Raw genomic sequence first — 21,304 nt, forward strand, 5'->3', positions numbered from 1 at the left:
CAGAAAGTTTACTATGTAGTCATAGGGAATATAATTATATAAACTCTAGCATACAATGCAACCCGTTTTGCATTTGTGAAATTCAAAAAAGTACATTATAGGCGATTTTAATTCGGTTTCCAAATCTCCCGCGCTAGAGATCTTGCGCCGATTGGTCAAAGGCTTCGAGACTCAGAAGACGTGCACAAAATATACGTATAACCAAATTCTGAAAAAAGGTTATGTTACCCAGGATTCACCGCGCATTTCAAATAAATAATTAGTAACGAATTAAAAACAATGTAACACAACATTAAAATTGTTCATGAATACATTTGGGACGTGCATTAAGTACTTTCTTAAAAGTTGGAATTGGTTTTCACTCATGTAACGGTAAATCTGTTGTTTTGCATATTGAATAAAATATGGGAATCAAACGCTTTTGACTAACTGTAACGAAAATTGTAATCCGTATGACTATAAAAATTGCAACAATAAATCTGAGATTCAAATTATGAGAGGTAAGAAGCGGCGAATTATTCTTATAAGCTGGGTGTTCAGTGACCTTAAAAATTTCGTCTACTCCACTATAGAATGTTGAAGTATACAGTTTTTGTCATATTTGACTTATAAATTATAAAAATTATTAGCTGAAATCTTCAATATTAACTCAGCTTCAGAATAGCCCTTTTTATTCTAGACGTCGACAGTGCGCACATGCGAGGATCTTACATGACTTCCCTTTTTTTCGAACAGTTTTGTGTCGAAATATATGAAAAATATTGTAAATAAAAATAACAACGGAAAATAAATGTGTAAATAAGTCAAAGTTTAAAGAACACAAATTTTTAAGTGAATAAACACTAATGCGGAAAATATATAAATATAACCTTTCAAAGTTAAAGTCTTTATGAATTTCTATATATTTGAAACCTTGAAGCAATTTTAAAGAGTATAATATACAATTCATTGCGGTAAATCCTTGTAAATAATTTTAAAAATTTCTTGAATGTGAAGCATCATCGATTATGGTGAGTAATGGTGAGAAAGTCGTCGACCACTATAAGGTACGTGCCTAAGCAACTCCTTGTTTACACCGCTTTTACAAAAACATTCTTAACCTTTTCTGCTCCAAATTTATGCTGTTATAGTTGTAAGATATTATTTTTGAATTGCCCACAAGGTTTTTCACGAAAGTACGTTTTTTCATTAATAAACGAGTGTTCACGTACTGGACCTTTAAATTGCCGGTGTTCCAGTGAACCAACAATGTGTTGATTTATTGGAGCAAAATTGTCACCCCGCATGTCCGGTGAATGAGCAGCAGGTGACGGAAACTAGGCTGTTGTTTCGTTACATATAAATAAGTTTGTTTCAATTAATACGACTATAAATATCGAAGCTATAAATGTAAATATAAACTATAATAAGTTATGGTTTAAATATATATTTTTGAGGTTAGAACATCAAAAAAGTACGCACGAACTAAATTAAAGGTAAGGCATCTTTCAGGTTAGGAATTTAATGCTTTTTTGCATTTATAAAACGCTGTTTATCTATAAAAAACATTAATTCGTGCTAGGTACTACTGCGTACTATTCAATACATATTTATAAATGTATAAAGAATTTCCATTTTTACAACCTAGTTCTGTGTTCAACTTTTATATTCTTTCCTTCCTTTATATGTAAATGTCTTGTGGTTTGTATTAAAATAATACATTTAATGAATTTCGCAACGCTTTCTAATATTTTACATTATTTGATTGCTGATTTTGTAACGTGCCTATGTAATTTTTTACCTAAGTCCTAATTCTAATTTGTAGTGATTATAGTGTTCATTGACTGGTGCTCTACTGTTCATTCATTGGCTCACAGTGTTCATTTACTGGTGTTTTCGTTAATTTTGCACTATTTAATGATTTTTTATAAAGATTTTTGGTAAAAACAAAATTTGTTTGGCAGGCATTAATATTTTCTTTCTTAGTTAACATTTGCTTACATATTAAATGAAGCATTGTTATCGGGGCTTCGAACCTCATAAATTTTTTGATAAAAATAAAATCTATTTAATACTTTCACTTGAGAACGCAAAACTATTATATTTATGTATTTATAACCAGTTTATATGAAAGAAGGAAAATATTTTAGTATATTCCTTATAACAGGAAATCGCTAACAAATGGCTTTTTATTGTCTAAACTTGAAAAAGAGAAGTAGAAAATATAATATTGTGTTATTTTATAATTGTATGGATATTATATAATTACTTAAACAAAGTTCTGAACTGCAAATCTTGCATAAAAGAAAATATTTATACCTGCCATACAAAACCTCAACTATCCTTTCCACTAAATCATGTTTTTTTTCCTTTTAATGGTGGTTTCCTACACTCTTTGCACTTTTTTCACTGTTTTTTTTAAATAAACTTAAAAATGTTCTACCTTAAAAATCTCTGTTATTTACAAATTAATTTTTTTTGTTGTTTTTATTAACAATGTTTTCCATACATTTCGACACAAAACTGTTCGAAAAATACGGAAATCACGTAAGATTTCAGCGCGTGCGCGCTGCCGACGTATAGAATAAAAAGGTCTATTAGAATGAGCCATGGCCATATAACGGAATTTTTAAGAGTTTCACCACTTGGTTTTTGAGTATACACCATATTACAAAACATAAATAAAGATTTCCAAATGTTTCAAACATTTAAAAATATTTAAAAGGATTTTGAACATTTTATAAAGGTGTGCTTATCAGTTTTTAAATATTTCATAACAATTTCACAACGATTTTTGAACTTTTAAAAGATGTAAAGAGTCTCAAAGATTTTGAAAAGATTACAGTTCACCAGATTTCAAAGATTTTAAAACATTTAAAGATTTGAAAAGCTTTCAAAACATTTTAGAACATTTTTTTACTAATTATAGATTTCAAGTAATTCAATGATTTCAACGATTAAACAAGATTTCGCAAACAAAGATTTAAGAAAATTTTCCCAAAGAAACCACATCCCGATAATTTTTGTGAACACATTCTAATATTGTATTACATTGTTTTTAATTCGTAACTAATTATTCATTTGAAATGCGGGGTGAATCTTGGGGAACATAACCTTTTTTCAGAATTTGGTTATACGTGTATTTTGCGCATACACACACACACACATATATATTCTAAAGATGATACTATTATAATCAGTGGTTTAAAAAAAAACATGTTTACGATGTTACTGATTTTAATTTCATATATTATATATGGTGGAAACTTGTATTTTATGAATACTTGTCCTCAGCGGATGTCTAATTGTGCTTTGACGCGCCAGATATTACCTTTTAAAGAGGAAATAAAATGCCAAGGAAAAATTTTGCGAGAGAAATGGCATTAAGTAATTTTCCTAGTATACTTCTTCAATTTAGGGATTTTCATGGAAGGATTGTTCTTCGAAGAGATTTGTGCAGGAAAGATTGTTTTGGAAGAAAAGTACCAATTCGCTTTAAAACAATAGATTTTAACAATCGTTTGTAGGAACAGATTTCCTAGATAGACATTGTCTTAAAGTAGTAATTTCCGAATAAGACAGATTCCTTGGGAAAAGTGTCTTCACAAGAATTGTCCCGAGAAGACTTATTTCTTGTAATACACTACATTTAAATTTTACCCATATTATACTGTTGTCTGTTAAATGGACGGATAAAGCTTATTCAATATAATTTGTCAAAAGTTCGTCATCATTTAAATATATCGCAGACTACCATTACCTTGTTGCTTACTGGCCACATCTTCTTGATACTTGTCCAAAATGGCTGTTTCTGCTTCCATAGGCATGGCCAACAGCACACCTGGCGTTTCGTCCTTGCTTCTAAGTGCCAGCACATAATTGTCCATCAGCTGGCCGATCTTGGCACTTAATTCGGGGTATCTGTTTAAAAAAATTAGTTTAAAACGTTTATAAAAAACTTGGTAAGATTGGTGCGATCGTTTCGTACGATTCTAATGCTTGGAAACTGGTCAGCGTTCTAATCGAAAATTCGAATTGCAGAAGGAAGTTCAAGGTTAAACAAATGGTGTTTTATCTCAAGTTTCTAAAGAAATTTTTATGAAAAGTGCAGAAGAGGCCGCTTTTTCTATTTATTTGTTATTTGTGATAAACCACGTACTCGTAGAGTGAAGGTAACTGCGTCAAAACCCGTTGGTGCCACTGATAATAAGGGTTTTTAAAAATAAAATGGTATATCAGCAAAAATGAATAGAAAGTCAAACTGCGTATTTAGATATACCAAACAAAGGGAAAATCTTTACAGAAACTGACTAAAGGTAAACTTAGATATCCTTTATGCCCAAACTCATGTACCGTCTCCGGCAATTAAAAAGTGCCTAATTTTGTATCTCGCGCCATTGAGGAATTTTAAATTAGAAAAAAAGTGCGACTTCTGTTCTTTATTTTAGTAATTAAATACTGTCATGTCTTACTTGGTCACGTAATAGGAAAACTGTGAAAAGTGATAAAAGGATGTCACCGTGAACTCGATAATAATAACACAGGGCCACAAGATGAAATTGATGTGGAGATTCTTTCAGCCAAATTGAACTTTATGTTTTTGGGGTCGCTGATCACGACTCTGGTGTCCATGACACCATCACGTCTAGATCAAGGTCTTGACCTGTTTGTCGAACCTACATCTGAAGGTCGTTTGGAGGTCATCTAGAGGTCAAATCCTTCTTTTAATCTCTCGGCTGATTTATCAGCTAGGAACAAGTCTCGAACCAGTGGACCTTTACGTTTTTGGGGTCGCTGATCACGATCCCGGTGTCGATGTGACCCCATCACACCTAGGTCAAGGTCAAATGAAGGTCAAACATCTTAAATCAATTGATGCAATTTTTTTGAACCCGGATTCTGAAAAAGCAGGAAATTTTACGTCCGAATACGTCTTGACGTGTTGGTCAAACCGAAATTGAATGAGTTAATGTTTAATTTCAAGCTTGAGTGTTTACATTCAACCGACTTTGAATTTCAGATCATGGGAGTATCATTTTAGAAAATCACATTTAACTGTTGAGTATTTTCACCGTAAGGGATGACCGTAGAGTTGACCAACAGGGTCATTCTCCATGTCAAACAGAGGCCAAGATTTATTACTTACATAATATGCGATAAGAAGGGACATTGTAAATCGAAGTTTGTTGTGCCTGCTCCCAGGGCACCTCCACGAGGTAACGGTAGGCAACGGGTCACCGGCGAAGTCCTTGGGTGAAGGCATTCAAACCGTCATGGGAGGCACAAGAAAAAGTAGCCGTACGATACAGGGGCTCGGAAACCCAGTATCGGCGATTGGTCAGGGTCAGCAAGCGGGCCCCCAATCGTCGCCATCATGCGACCGCAGATATAATTTGGTGGAAAACTTGGCCCTTTTAGAGTCTAATGCTAAAAGTTCATCAACAACCCCGTGTTATCATCGATTAAACACCTTTTTGTTATTTGTGGGAAATATGTCATCACGAATCAGGCGAGGCAATTTACAGACACATTGAAAGCACATTACAAAAAATGTTTCAATATGGATACCAGTGAAATGGACAATTTTTGGACTCTAAAAATATTATGCCTCACTTGCTCCCTGCGAATCATGGGAAAGATAAAACAAATATTTGTTTCTACTACGATATGGCGAGAGCCAAAATATCATGACACTGATTGCTATTTCTGCTTGACCAATACATCTGGGTACAATGGAAAGAATAATTCTACAATATTATATGCATCTGTTCAATCTGCGCTCATGCTGTTTTAATCAGCATTGAACAGGTTGAAAGTGAACATCAGATATTTACTGACGAAGTTACTTTTGAAAGAGAAAGCAATGATACAGATTGAAGAATGTCATTCATCCATAGCGCCAAACATCTGAAAGATGTGCGGAATCAGCACAAATGCACACACAAACAGGCACGCATAGATATACCCACGTAAGTTAACACAGATCCACTTGCAGACACATACAGCACATTCTTATACACATAGGCATAGGTAGCACATACATTCACACACAGCACCTACATAAACGCCTAGAAACACACGAGTCTACACACAGTACACACATACACGAATAGACACACACAAACAGAATCAGGGGTATCATAAAAATTATCTCGTCCGAATAACGGAGTTTGACCTTCATTTGACCTTGATCTATACGTGATGGAGTCATATGGACACCGGAATCATGATCAGCGTTCCCAAAAACGTAAAGTTCGAGTGGTTGGAGATCTGTTCCTAGCTAAGACATCAGCCGAGAGATTAAAAGAAGGATTTGACCTCTAGATGACCTCCGAACGACCTTCAGAGGTCGGTTCGACAGACAGGTTAAGACGTATTCGGACGTAAAATTTTCCGCTCTTTCAGAATCCGGGGTCAAAAAATTTAATCAATCGAATTAAGGAGTTTGACCTTCATTTGACCTTGATCTAGACGTGATGGGGCCATATGGACACTGAGATCGTGATCAGCGACCTCAAAAATATAAAGGTCAACTAGGCTGAAAGATGCTCCATCTCAATTTCACCTTGTGGCCCTGTGTAATTGATAATAATTTTTCAATTAAAAAAAAAGTGATTTATTGAAATATTTACATATGTTGTTATGCTTTAACGTGCAAAACAAATATGAGAATGGCGCATTACATAGAATCGTTTAAATAAGGTAAGTATTGTACAACCTATTCTGGCTTTATAGAAAACTAATATTAATCGCATAAATTTCTTATTGAAAATAATAATGTCTGCAGATTTTTTCACACGTTTCCAAATTATCGTCCTTTAAATACCGTGATATAGAATAGAAATTATTCTTCATCGCAGACTTCGAATTAAGTAACCAATTTTTTCAGCAATAATTTTCGACAAATAAGCAAATAAATATATTTCCGGTGCTTACTTCTACAAACTATTGTCTACGCCCTTATTCGCAAAGACTTTTTTTTGATATCTAGATGAAACATTATAAAAGTAGTGATTTTAAAGTAAATACGTACATATAACGGCGTGGCTATTTTAATCGAAGAAAAAAAACCTGTTATCTCCTGTGTCTTTTTCGGTTGACGAACATTTTTCACCTGAATATTCAACTTTTTAAATTGGCGTTCTAACCTTTTTTAATTGCAAAACTTTGTAATCGAATGCTCATTAATTTACGCATATAAAATGGAAATAATTAGCACATTTCATTTAAATAACTTTAAATGAAATCACGATAATCTGCAAATTTAGAATGTTTTCATTTTATAAATCATACAGTTCAAAGATTCAAATTCAATTCAGAAAATTTAAATCCAAGGTATCATTTTCAATGCTCTTAATTAAAGAATCAATAAATTAACTTTAAAATTTAATAATTTTCAGCAAATTTAAGCTAAGAACATTGAAAATTGGAAAATTCTACATTTTTTGTAACTGAGCATTTCTTAACCTTCGTAGTACCAGATAGGAATCAGAGATCCAGAAGACCAGGTGGGCTCGTATCCTACCCCACCTTTTTTTAATGCATAAAAACTCTTTTATTAATATCAAAACATCATTTATTATCAAAATACGGCAAAATAAAACTATTTTCATTAATTTTTCCCTTAATACTTATAATTCAGACTTTTTCCATGTCACCTAAAAACTGCTATTTATCAAATCCGATTCCTGTATTCTTGGAGGTGTTCTACTTACAATTTTTAACCACTCACGATCATAGTAACATATATAGCCTTTTTTAGACCATATTAATAGATTTCCAGGCCAAATTAACAGTTCTATTCAGGCGGAATTAACAGTTTTCCCCTGATGAAGCTTCCCATTACAAATTACGTCGTGAAGATAACAAAAATCACTTTACCAGAGTAAATATCACATAAAATGAAATCTTAGGATTTTTACTTGGAATAATATCCAAAAGACTAACAAAGAAAGAAAATTTGAGTAATTTGATAAAGCGAGACTGAAGGAAATGATACCCAAGCGGAAGAGACGTTCCTTTTTTCCACGCAATCACTACCCTACAACCAATGAAACATGGGGTCGGATTTGACACCATCTGGTACTAAGAGGATTAAATTATAAGTTAAATTATTTTGATTTTAAATAGTTAAAATATCCTTAAAAAGCTTCAAAATTTTATTTAAAAATCTTGAGAAATCTAGAAATTGTTTCAATTTTTTTCCAATTTGAAGTTATTTTTGAAGTTTTTTCAGAACATCTAAATATTTTGATAGGTACTTAATGGTCAAAGATAAAATTTTTTTGTCCAAAATTTTCCACTTCAAACGCTTTTAATTCTTAATTGTTAAAGTCTCTAAGGCTGCATTTTGAAATTCTTTAAATTAAAAATGTCAGCCTAAAAATAAAAATCTAAAATGGATAATTTGTAATTAAAACATTTTTGAAATAACGCATTATAAACATTTTCATAATGCCTGTTTACACCAGGTTACGCAAAGCACAACTTAAAGTATGAGTGACTGAAAGCGAACTGAAGCAAATGTCCAGCGACATTTTTTCCTCTGACTGCAAATGACTGAAGTAAACGACACGATTAACAGCCAAGGATACTGCCAGCTTTCTTATACACTCCTACGTTATTTTGGAGTTGCTCCGCTGACCTAGCAGCGTCACTCTCTCGCCCCTTTGGACCACCTTGTCCTCTATGACGGGAACTTTTTATGCGCGATTGCAGTGTATAATTATTTAATTAATTGACTGGAAAATTTTTTAAACTATTTTCCACGTCGTTATTTGCAAAGATTCATTATTCTTAGATATAGAGATAGTGCACTCGAAGAGAATCAATGTTTCTCCTGCAAGAAAATTCAATAGACGATAATTTTTATAACCAACTTCAACCCCTAAGAACTACCCCGTGTATAAAAAACAACATAGCGGGACCAGCGAAACGTTTCGCTGGCACCGAAATTATACAAAATCAAAGTTATATGGGCGGATTATTTTTGTGTTAATTTGTTCAAATTTTTGCAAACAACTTCAATCCCTAAAATTTATCCCCTCTGTGCCAAACGCTATGGTGGGAACAGCAAAATCTTTTACTGGTGCCGACATTATTCAAAATAATCTTTATATGGGCGCATTATTTTCGTCCTAATTTGTTCAAATTTTTGCAAACAACTCCAACCCCTTAAAGCTACCCCCTATCAGGAGCCCCAAGCTGGCGTGTATTTCTCCGTGACACCGTTTTAGGTAGATAGTTCAAAGCCCTGTCGCTGAGGCGCTATATTCGCCATACATAAAAACAAATCTTGTGTCATTGATCCCTCCTATTAGGGCGCGCATAACCTCTTTATTTCTTTTTAGACTGTCACAAATGTGATAAAACAATAAAAATAATTAATAAATATGTTTTTTCATGTTATGGAGAGCAGAACGTACATTTTAAAAAATTTAAATTATTAAATCTGTTGGATATATAATTTAATTTTTGAAAAGCTTGTGACCAAATTAAAAAAGAAATATCAAAAATATGATCGGCGTTATCGTAACCCTATATATCTCTCATATACGTTTTACAAAAAGGCTGATGATTTTTCCACTAAATTCATTAATGCTACTTGTAAAGAATCAAAAAAAAAAATTATTTCACAACTTTTTTAATATCCATAAAATTTTCTTAAAATATAGTATTTAATTCTTAGAGAACTGACATTTCGAATTTTATCAAATGTACATCCATACTTGTTATGTCCACACCGCCGACAAATATATTAATTGAATATGTTTTTATTAACTCCTTTATTCATAATCGTGATGAAATTAAAATTAATACAGAAGAAATCGACAGCCCTTTTTTTAAATGTATGCGAGGGATGAAACCTATGTGACAATTTTGTGTGTATGGTGAATGTAATGCATCTGCGACAGGGCTTTGAACTATTTACACAAAATTTTGTCGTGGTGAAATACACACCAGCTTGGGGGGCCTGCCCCCTATGCGGCATGATACAAAATCTGCCCCGACATGATACAAAATCAACTTTGTAGGGACCCATTATTTTCGTCTTAATTTTGTTCAAATTTGTGCAAAAAATATATAAGATGTTATGGTGTTGACCAGGGTGTAATATATATTTAAAGATGATAATTAAAATAATTCTTTTTGATTACTGGTCAAATTTTATTTAAAATTATGCCTAAGAAACTCTCAGTACATAGGATGTTTTAACGTTTCAACTGTAATCGACAGTCTTCATCAGAACAACCACTTGTCATGGAAGTAAGTATACCTGTGTGATAAAGATGAAAATTTTGTTGTAAACACAAAGCCTTAAAAAGGAAAAAAATTATAAAAGGTTCTCAAAATAAAAATTTTACGTAAGGACAAAGATTAATGAGATGTTAAAAAATTGTAGCGAAAGAAGATGCAACTGAAGAGTCGTGAGAAAATAAAATTAAAATAAAAAGTCTACAAATTATCGATGGTAGTCAATTGAAATGTAAAAATGTTGAAAGTTATAAAAAATCATTCATTGACTCCGTCTGCTGGACGGACTTAATTGTAAGTTTCAATTAGTAGTTGACATATAACAACACATTTGCCTTCATGCCGCCCAGCAGACAGAATGAATACGGCAAGGAGCACAGGTGATGATAGGTGTGTTGATTCACATTGACTTGGTAGTATATCGAGTACATCTACCGCGCATGACTTAGTTCTTATGAAGTATGCATGGAGAATAGATATAAGGAGACCAATCTGTAATGCATGGACATCACCAAAAACGGTCACTTTTCTGCTGCCAGAAGTACGTACACCCATATGTGTAAATTCACACTGACGTATAGTTCAGAACTTTCCGAGCGTGGCGTGCCAACCGCACTTAAAAAAATATGGCCGCCTCCATTGTTTTGTTTTGACAGGTCGCTCGAACAAATAAAGAATTAATAATCAGACAAGGTTTTGTAAAATGTTTGTGAAATAAAAAATTATTCGCCATGGAAGAGGTAGGCAGTATGTTTATGAAAATATCAAATTGCTTTACCAAAACTATGGGTGCGACAGGTATTCGACGCGTTTGTAACAAAAACAATAAACATACAACTTTTCAACACTCTCAAAGTCTTGTACACTATACACTTGAAACCACACTTATTGGAAACTTTCGCTTTTACACAGCGATTTTTAATTATAACATACTTGCCTTTATTCACAAACTATCAATTGTTCAATAATTATTTATTTACATTTGACTCGCGTTCACATCGGCGGCCATATTTTTTTAAAGTGCGGTTGGTACGCCACGCTCGGGAAGTTTTGAACTATCCGTAGGTGTGATTTTGTACATGTGTGTGCGTACTTCTAGCAACAGAAAAGTGTTCATTTTCAGTTCCACTAGTTTTGTCTCCTCATGTCTATTCTCCATGTAAGTATGAACGGTACATTGCTGTAGAAGAGAAGGAAAGGAGTGAGAAAAGTAAGATAAAAGAATAAATATTTTCGGATATTAATTCTGTTTTTTTTTATGCTATGCTCATATCATCAATGCCTGTTCTAAAATTAACATTATTATCATGCTTAACAATGTAAAACATTTCGATAAACATACGTTTAAATAAGTATGCTTATGTAGCTAAAATAACATTTTCAATATCAAAGGAATTTTTGTTTAAAGTTGCATGTTTTGAAAGATCAGTATTGAGTCTGCTGTTATTACAATCTCTTTTGTGTTCCTTCAATCTCACATCAATATACCGTTTAGTTTCTCGGATATAATATTTTTCACAATCCTTGGATGTTAACTTATAGACTACGTTAGTAATTTCACATTTTGGAAATGGATCTTTCTGGATCACTTCTTTTGAATCACTGTTCACTAACATTCCCCATGATCTCGTTCTTGATGCGGTCAAGAACGGATTACACTTGATCAAATACCATACAAAAGTACCGTATGAATTCTTTATAAAATTATTAAATACACGCCCTTAAATTTGTCCTCAGATGGGCCCTTAAATACCAGGGCAGAAACCATAAAGGAATTAGAAATACAATAGAGGCAGAAAGCCATCCATGGCGAGCACCCCAACACGATAGATCACAGTAAAGTGGATAGTGAGGCATCTAATATTTGGCTAAGAAAGGGTGTTCTGTATCCAGAGACGGAAGTATTTGTCATTGCAATACAGTACAAGGTTGTGAGCACCAGGAATTATCGCAAACACGTGTTACATCAAGACGTGGTTGACCGGTGCCGATTATGTGGAGATACCAACGAATCCATCGAGCACATTATTGATGGCTGTCGCGTAATGGCTCAGAGAGAATATACGCACAGACATAATGATGTAGCGGGCATTATACATTAACAACTTGCCCCAAACCTAGGACTCTTAAAAGAATGGGTGCCCTTGTATAGATACATTCCAATGCCCGTTTTAGAAAGCGAAGATTACATCTTATATTGGGATGTTACTATCCAAACGGATCATTACATCCGGGCCAATCGACCTGACATCTTGATGCGGGGAAAAAAAGGTGGAAGAGTTTATAACATCGACATTGCTTGCCCGCTTAACCGAATTTTGCAGGCAATATGCACGCAAGATGCACTGAACATCTTGAACATTTAGGAGTCAGTAGGGTATTGGCAGCAGCTCAGAAGGCGGTTTTATTAAACACCTGTCGCATTGTAAGAAACTTTCTTGATCATCAGGAACCGAGCGACTAAAAACCCCATGGAGTGGCAGATGATAGCTCTAAGAAAGCATCCAGAGGTGACTGTTGTCACCTCCAAAGCTCGTGGCCGCTCGTAATTGTATACCTACAACATCATCGCAGGAGGTTTCAACCATCGTATTAAATTGTTTCAATTAAGTTATAACATTCTAATCTCATCAGTCACTTGACTTAGTCCGTAGCTATGGTGTATCACCGGCTTTACCCGAGTAAAAGTTTAATAAAAACATATAATAATAAGAATATTTGTCAATTTGTTCATAAAATTTGTTTATAACAAATAAATGAAACGATGAACAAATTATTTGTATTCTATGAGTGCCTAAACATTGCACAGAAACGTACGTTACTCAAAGAAGAAAGTAACGTACCTTAATTAAAGAAATTTTTATACTATTTATTCTAAATATATTTATACTAAATTATATGTATGGAGTATCATTGTCAACAAAACGTGCGGATTTCTTTTTTTATGATTTACAGACATTTTAAACCATTTACATACTTTTTTTAGGCCCTTGATAACAAAATAAATCAGTCTCTAAGGAAATCAAATAAATTTTTAAGGAAATAGTTAAATTTTTAACAACACAAATGAATTTTCTACCAAAAAGATTAAGTGCATATAAAAAGAAGTATGGAAATGGTTAAAAATTTCTGTAAATCATACAAAAAGGAACCCGCACGTTTCGCTTACAATTAGACACCACACATATTTCATTTAGTATAAATATATCAATATAAATAGCATAAAAAATTGTTAAGTGACATACGTTATTTTTTTCTTTATGTAAAGTACGATACTGTGCATTGCAGTTGCCCAAACATTTTAACACGGCAACGAGCCTTCGACTTGACCTTCATGGTACGGCGCAACAACGTTCATAAACTATTCCATTTAAATGTAATTCTGTAACATAATAAAAAATTCACCGGTTGAGACCCACATCGCGTCGAGATCCAACCCAGCCCTGAACAATAGAAAAATGTTGCCGAGAGGGCAAATAGGCCGCGGTACCTTAAAATAGTCTCAAGCAGCAGAGTTAGATGTAGAATGTGACATTCTTCAGGCCGGATAAAATACCGCAATGATGTTAAACAGACCCTTTATTCAATTTTCTTTTCGACGTTTCGATAGTCGAATATGTCAAAATATAAGTCCTTAACAATGACTTATAAAGAAAAGCAGGATATACTAATCAAAAGGTAAAAGAGATGCAAGGTGAGATAAAGAAAATAGAAAGCTCGAAAGGTGTCTTTAAAGGAAGGAGAGTGGGAATACAGAGAAAGAAAGGCTAAGAAAAATAGAACCAAGAATAGAAAAGATAGAGCGGGAAGAAAGAAAAAGAAACATAGTGATAAAGTGTCTAAGATTAGAGGTGAGGGAATTAAAATAAGAAGTGAAGGAAGTACTAAAAAAGATTGTTGCTAAAGTAGAGATAGAGTAGGTGCGAACTGTATGAAGAGGATAGAAGAAAGGGAAGAAGAACATAGGTTAAGTATAGAAGAATACAGATAGACGAATTACTGTGGGATTGAGATGAAGGAAGGGAAGAGATAATAAGAAATAAGGTACCGGAAAACTAGGAGAGAAAGTAACAGGAAATAATAAGATAAGAAATAGTAAGAAGCAAAAAGAGTTGAGAAAAGAATGTAGGGCAGAATGGAGAATATTTTACTAGAATATATCAGGATTGGAGGGAACTGATAAGGAGTTTATGAGAAACTTCACACAGTGGGTTACAAATGCCAAGTTCAAAATGCATCGAGGAAGAATGTACAGGGCAGAGTACAGGGAGTGATGACGATATGAGTAAGAGAAGAATGTATGACAGGGAAATATAAAAAAAAGAGGAAAGAACAAAATGAAGGATTAATAGTGTACTAGGTAAAGATGGAAGGAGAGAAGTGAAATATAGTGTGTTTATGTTAACGGTGATATACAGGAGAACGCAGAGGAGATAAAAGAAATCATAAATGAAAATAAAAGAGAGATAAGCTTATAATAGATGGTGATTTTAATGCAAGAACAGAAGATAGAAGAGGAAGGGAATGAGGAGAAGAGATAGGAAGAAAATAAAAAAATAAGGTCTTGAATGGTTGGTTGCCTTCTCATTTTTCTTTTCCCTTTTTTCTTTCTGGTCAGAAGGAGGGGAAATTTTTCCTTGTTTTGGTGAAAGAAGTTTTTTCTGTTTTTCAGATTTCTTATGGTGTAATTGATTATGTGATAGTGAATGATGAAGTAAGAGAGAAGGTCAAGAAACTAGATGTAAGAGATTATATTGATTCAGGCCACTTTTTTCTAATAGTTACATTACAAGAAGAAAAAGGTAATAACAGTATATGAAAGAGGGAAATGTGGACAAGAAGAAGGAAGAAATTACACCAGAACTAAAAAGAGGATTAGAGTGCACAAGCAAAAAAGAAGTTAGTAAAGGGGGGAATAGCAGTGGATGGGATGAGGATTGTAATTAGAAAAGGAAGTAGTTCAAGATGGAATTGAGAAAAGAGTTGAGAAGAAATTAGGAAAGTTTCGCGCATTGAATACGCGAAAGTTAAATATCGCGCTTCGCGCTCGATAATGAGTTACCTCGCGCTTCGCGCTCGGTTATTTATTCTTTGCATTTGTAATCCTTGAATAAAACTTGATCAAAAAGGTCTCTTTTAGATGGCAGCATTTTTATGCGTCTACATATTCTGAATTCTTAACTTAATTTAGTATAGTCAACGATTAAGTTTCTCAAAGCTCTATAGGCTTTGAGGTACACATTCTCATCGTGACACTCGCACTGCGCGCTTGATTTTTTACAGACATTTGTAAACAGGTTTTGTTGAATCTTTTTTTTTCTCGTAACTTTCGTCATTTTTCCACACATTTTTATTTTATTATTTCATTTCCAATGATATTTTTCACAAATAAAACAAATAGTACACGTCCTATCAAGACGGGATTCTTAACGAAATTGCAGATCTTTTTTGGGATAACAATTTGAGTGAATTCATCTTTTTTCGCATGCTACCTAGTTTGTTCACAAAATGGAATTTTTTATTTTTCATTATTTTTTGTGCAATCAAATTTTGAATTTTCGATTTTCCATGAAAATCCAAAAATTTCTTATGATAACCTTGTAGGGCTTTCAAAAAGCAATGCTTTTCTTCTCTTGACTTATTTCCATATCGCGCGTTTTTTGGCTTAAAATGTTGATTCTTGGTTGATTACAAAATTTTTGAAAATTCTATAAATGAGTTATCGTGTTTACGGACAGACGGCCAGACGAACAGGCAGACAGAGAGACGCCATCATAAAAACCTGATTTTCGGATTTAGGGGGTCTCGAAATGTGGAGATTCGTTGAAAAACAGTGGTGTCAAATTTCGCACAATTCTAATACTTTCTCAATCATGAATGATGAGAATGTAAAAAGAATCAGTATACTGAGTCGTGTGATCAAAAGAATGAGGAGAAGAAGAGGCGAACTATCAAGGACCTTCAGAGAACTGGTCGGCCAAAATCTGCAGGATCTGAGGAGATGCAGATGGACTTAGCCCAAGAATTTGTTGAAAACCCACACCGTAGTTTACGTCGAGCTAGTGATGAGCGTGACGTTGCTCCTGAGACAGTGCGAAACATTTTAAAAAGCATTAATTTCTATCCTTACAAAGTTCATCTGGTACAAGAGCTCAATAAAGACGATCCTGATCATCTGGTTGAATTTTGTGAAATTATGATGGACAGAATTGATAGAGATCCTCTTTTCTTGTACAATGCAGTATTTTTAGATGAATCTACTTTCACTTTAAAACGTGAAGTTAACAGGCAAAATTGTAGAGATTGGTCCGACACAAATCCCGATTGGATGTTGAAGAGTCACACACAATATCCACAAAATATTAATGTTTGGGCCGGTATCTTGAATGATACATTGATAGGCCCTTTCTTCAACAATGGTAATCTTAATGCCCGTGAATATGAAGAGCTTCTGAGAAACCAAATTGTACCGAGAATAAGGGAGAATGCAGGCGATAATTTTCAAAATATTTGGTTTCAGCAGGACGGAGCAGCGGCTCATTACGGTAGGGAGGTTCGAGCATATTTGGATACTCAGTTCCCTCAAAGGTGGATTGGAAGAAGGGGTGAAATCGAGTGGCCTACTAAATCTCCTGATCTGACGCCTTTCGACTATTTTCTTTGGGAATATTTAAAGAGCGAACTATGCTTAACTCAACCGCAGAGCTTAGACGAATTGCAGAATCAGATTCTGCAACAGGCTACTTTGATTGACAGGGAGATGATTCGTAGTACTGTAACTCATTTATACAATCGCATAGCTTTTTGCCAAGAAGCTCAAGGTCTTTAGTTCAAACATCTTCACTGAAGCGTGAGAGGCAACGGGACTCAAACTAATCAAGCACCTCAAAGGGAACAGAATTTTACTACGTCCATGTCGTTGTTCCTAGGCAATGCTAAACGTAAACGTAAACTGTTTGGAAAAAACCTTGAAAAAATCTTGAAGATCATCGCCAAGATCAATACAGAGCTCACCAATGAATTTATCGTTTAAATTCACTTCAGGAATTACACTGACCTCTTGGAAAACTTTGTTAATTTCAAATAACCTCTAACTAACCTTACACGTTACAATTAACCTATGACTTGGGTACGTCCCTGAACGTAAATTTTTCCGCTCTATCGATTGCAGATGTAAAAAGGAGGTTTTCATTTGAAAAAATAAAGTTGACCTTCAAAAACCCATGAAGGTCAACTTCAAATTCAAAATGAAAGTCACTAATGAATACCTCGTTGAAATGTACTTCAGGAATTACACTGACCTCTTGGAAAACTTTGTTGATTTCAAATAACCTCTAACTGACCTTGAACGTTACAATTGACCTATGACGTACGTACGCAGCTTAACGTAGAATTGTTCGCTCTATCGATTGCAGATGTGGAAAAGGGGGTTTTCATTTAAAAAAACATAGTTGACCTTCAAAAAGACATGAAGGTCAACGTCAAGGTCAAAACGAAGGTCAGAATTAAATACCTCGTTGAAATTTACTTCAAGAATTACACTGACCTCTTAGAAAACTTTGTTAATTTCAAATAACCTCTAACTGACCTTGAATGTTACAATTGACCTATGACTTGAGTACGCACCTGAATGTAGAATTTTCCCCTCTTTTGATTGCAGATGTAAAAATATTTTACCTGAGAAAATATCCAACCGTCCCGGGACTTTTTAGACACCCTGTATAGATAAGCAAAATCATAACCTTAATCCACTCTATGAACATGTCACAGTTTTTCTTGAGGACACATGCGAAGTTTGATTTAACCAAATTGCTTTTGAAATCAAGAACAGCTTTTATAATCAGAAACAATGACCATTTTCTGTATTTAAATCGATATTTCTGTTTTAACTTCTCATAATTTTCCTAAATTCGTTCAAATTTCACTGTAGACTTCGTATTTTTCAAAAATAAATTCTATGCCTTAGGTACGAGTGTTAAGATTTAAAATTCAATAACATCTTTTTCATTTTATAGGTACACATAGGCACTTGGTTAGGGTTTATCTGGAGTGCGGTGCATCCTTGTTGCCTCAGCAGCAGAGCTAGTCTGAGAATTCTGAACACTGTGCAGTGTGACGCACTCAGGCTGTATTGGTCTGCATGTTATAAATCTTTGTTAACCTTAAAGAGCTAATTTTGTCAATTCACAGTTTAAATAAACCATATTATTATGATGATGAATGAAAAGTTATCACGGAGGAAATCTCTTGCGACATGATTTATGGAGAAGAAATTAAAGTTAGTCAAAATGGTCCTGACAAATTCTCCGAATTTATGGAGAAAAATTATAGGGGATTCAGAAGTTTCAACATGAATAGCTTTAAGACCTGGGCAGGAAGATCTTCCGAAAAAACTAACTAAAAGAGAGGGATCTGGAAGTTCAAGAGCAAATTTTTTTAACAAATGTAGGGGAAAGTAAGTATGCTACGGATTGGGTTGAAACCTAATAAGGAGATGCCCTTAGCAATATTACAAAAGATTTTCAAGAAAACGTTAACGAGGCATGGCTGATAAGAGCTACTGAAAGCTCAGACACCTCTACAGGCGCAAGCACTACTTCCAAACGATCGTTGCTGATTATGAAAGACTCTGGTTTAAAAGGTTCAATCTCCGTAGACACTTGGTAAATCTTATCGCTAGATTACATTCGGCTCACCTCTACTCTAACTAACATTCACGTAGATCTAATTAAATAGAGGGCGAGAAATCTGAATGTTCATCCCCACTGCAGAGGTTAAAACATCTGATATGGTACTGATTCATCCTAGAGGAACCCCGCACATCTGCTTCAATATTTCTGGATAAAAATGGTCAGTTCGTATTACGTTAAACTTTGGTAGGTGCTCGACGGGTCGTTTTTAATATCTAATAAATGGTATAAGATGTTTAAAAACTTAAATTGTAGTGTTACTTATGATTTTGTGAAATGAAATAGAAAAAAAGATATTGGCTAATACATTTTTTTAAATATATCGACATAAGTCCAAATGATAAGCGCCAGATTAGCTCGAACAGACTAGATTATCTTGTCAGCGCTACATTAGCGGAAATGGCAGTCGATTCAGGTACCGTCTAATTCCCCAAAAATTTTCTAAACAGGAAGTTTAGGCTGTTTTGCGTCACTAGAGAAGCAGCTAACAGTTTTGAAACTTCATTAGATGTCCATCAGCAACAAAGGCAAGGCACGGAAAATATAAAAGCCTAATCCAGCCATACGAAGGTTTTTGGCCAAGAAATCGAATGGACAAACTACAAGTTATACGGCACTTGTGAACCTGGACAAAGGGTGAACTCTTTCAAAAACTTTGACTCATGTGAAGGATGCAGATCCTTTTAGACAATTCTGTGTCAAAGCTGAGTAGTTGCGTCCTATTGGTCCAGGATCGCAACGAAATATAGGATCTACCTTTTAAAGCCACTCCCCTGGCAATCTAAGAAAACTGAAACTTGACTTCCCGCGTGAACGCAGGTAGTTTCGATTCTACATGTTAGGATCCAGGGCCAATAAAAGCAGATTTATTTGTCTTACTGATATCGATAGTTTTAATACATGAAATTCAAATGGTGTTACCGCTCTAACATGAGGATACTCTGATTAGCGATCCTATTGATTTCCGCCAAGTGCTCCAAAGTAGATGGTTTCTCTCGATTTGCTTGTTCGAGGCTGCTATCTAGCAGGTGCTTGTAATGAGCAATTGTATGGTGTCTGTCCTTGTGAAGCGCTCTCAGTAATTTTTGAAGACACTTTTGAATGCGATGCATCTGTTAAAATAAACACAGAATGATAAGTTGATAAACTAATAGATTAATATACTGTATAAACGTGCATAAATAATTATCAAAATAGAAGGCATTTTTTTTTAAGTACATTTATTTTAGAATAGTATTATGCAATTCAAGCTTAATTAATTTACACTGAAAAAAGCTTGTAATAAAATTCATACTACAAACATATTTTTATTGAGTCCCGTTCCAAAATATATTTAACAGATAGGGAAGGGGGTATTCACCTGTCACCTTATTCCCATATTATTAATTTACATGCAATTTCAGTAGAATAGTATATTATGCTGTAAGTGCAAAATGTTGGTCGTTTCACATGAGCGTAAAGTTTTCTATACGATCCAGAGGTAAATTTAAAGGGAGTCGTAGGCGAGTTCGAGGCGAGGCCGAAACGATTCACTGATGCGATGATGGCAATTACGTTAAACTTCACTAGTGTTGAAATTTATGGTAATTTAACGGTAATTCATGGTCACTTATTAGTAACTTATGCAAAATTATCGGGAAGAGAAACACTCCCGGTATAAAGGCTTGCATTTAAATTTATTGGAAATTGCAATACCTAAGCGTGCCGGTTTAGTCATTTGTTCTTTCATTCCCGATTACGTAGCGAAAATAATTAGCATCCAATCCCTTTTTAAGCATTACTCAGAGGCACAAAATGCGCCAAGTGAGAGATTGGTATTGCGAAAAAGCTTTTTTTTAACATATAAACGCAATGTTCGATTTTTAGGTATGTGAAGCGCGCTAGAAGCGACCAATTCTGAAATATAGCTAAAAGGTAGTTACAAAAATACCTCAAAGTTTTTGCGCTTTTGCACTTTGTGTAATACCATTTTATTGATCTGCCAAACCTGCTACTTTTGGTCCAAAAATTCTTTTCAGCTCAAACCTCTTTAACGTGTCACTAGTCTTCGAAGTGTATAGCAATCATTGAATTATTTGAGTAATTATTTGACTCGGGAAATTTGGGCGGGTTCTTCTTTTGAAAACGCGGTTGTGTTTCGTGAAGTCAATGTACAGAACTTTAGGTTTCTGAAGACTATTGCCCATCAGTGAACCGACGAATCACGTGCACTTCAACGGCGCCGTGGCGATTAACCGTGGCTCTACCTAATGGGAGCTGGCAGAGGTACGATGCTTAGTTAGTCGCAACTTAACGCTGATCTAATTTTCTTCCGATTGAATTTCAAAATATGTAACACCGTTACGGGGGAGAGAATTACTTCGAGCGAAACGCAAATGTTA

General features: G+C 34.4%; 1 protein-coding gene across 1 annotated transcript in view; it reads right to left on the reverse strand.

The window, feature by feature from the left end:
- Positions 1–21,304, reverse strand: part of LOC117168237 (amyloid-beta-like protein) — a 383,494-nt gene that overhangs the window by 127,602 nt on the left and 234,588 nt on the right. The window contains exons 8-9 of the mRNA XM_033353726.1: positions 19,845–20,035; positions 3,740–3,900 (exon numbers count right to left, since the gene is read on the reverse strand). Coding sequence (XP_033209617.1) covers positions 3,740–3,900; positions 19,845–20,035 — 352 coding nt within the window. The remainder of the gene's footprint in view (positions 1–3,739; positions 3,901–19,844; positions 20,036–21,304) is intronic.

The sequence above is a fragment of the Belonocnema kinseyi genome, chromosome 2 (genome assembly GCF_010883055.1).
Source record: "Belonocnema kinseyi isolate 2016_QV_RU_SX_M_011 chromosome 2, B_treatae_v1, whole genome shotgun sequence".
In the NCBI taxonomy this organism is placed as follows: Eukaryota; Metazoa; Arthropoda; class Insecta; order Hymenoptera; family Cynipidae; genus Belonocnema; species Belonocnema kinseyi.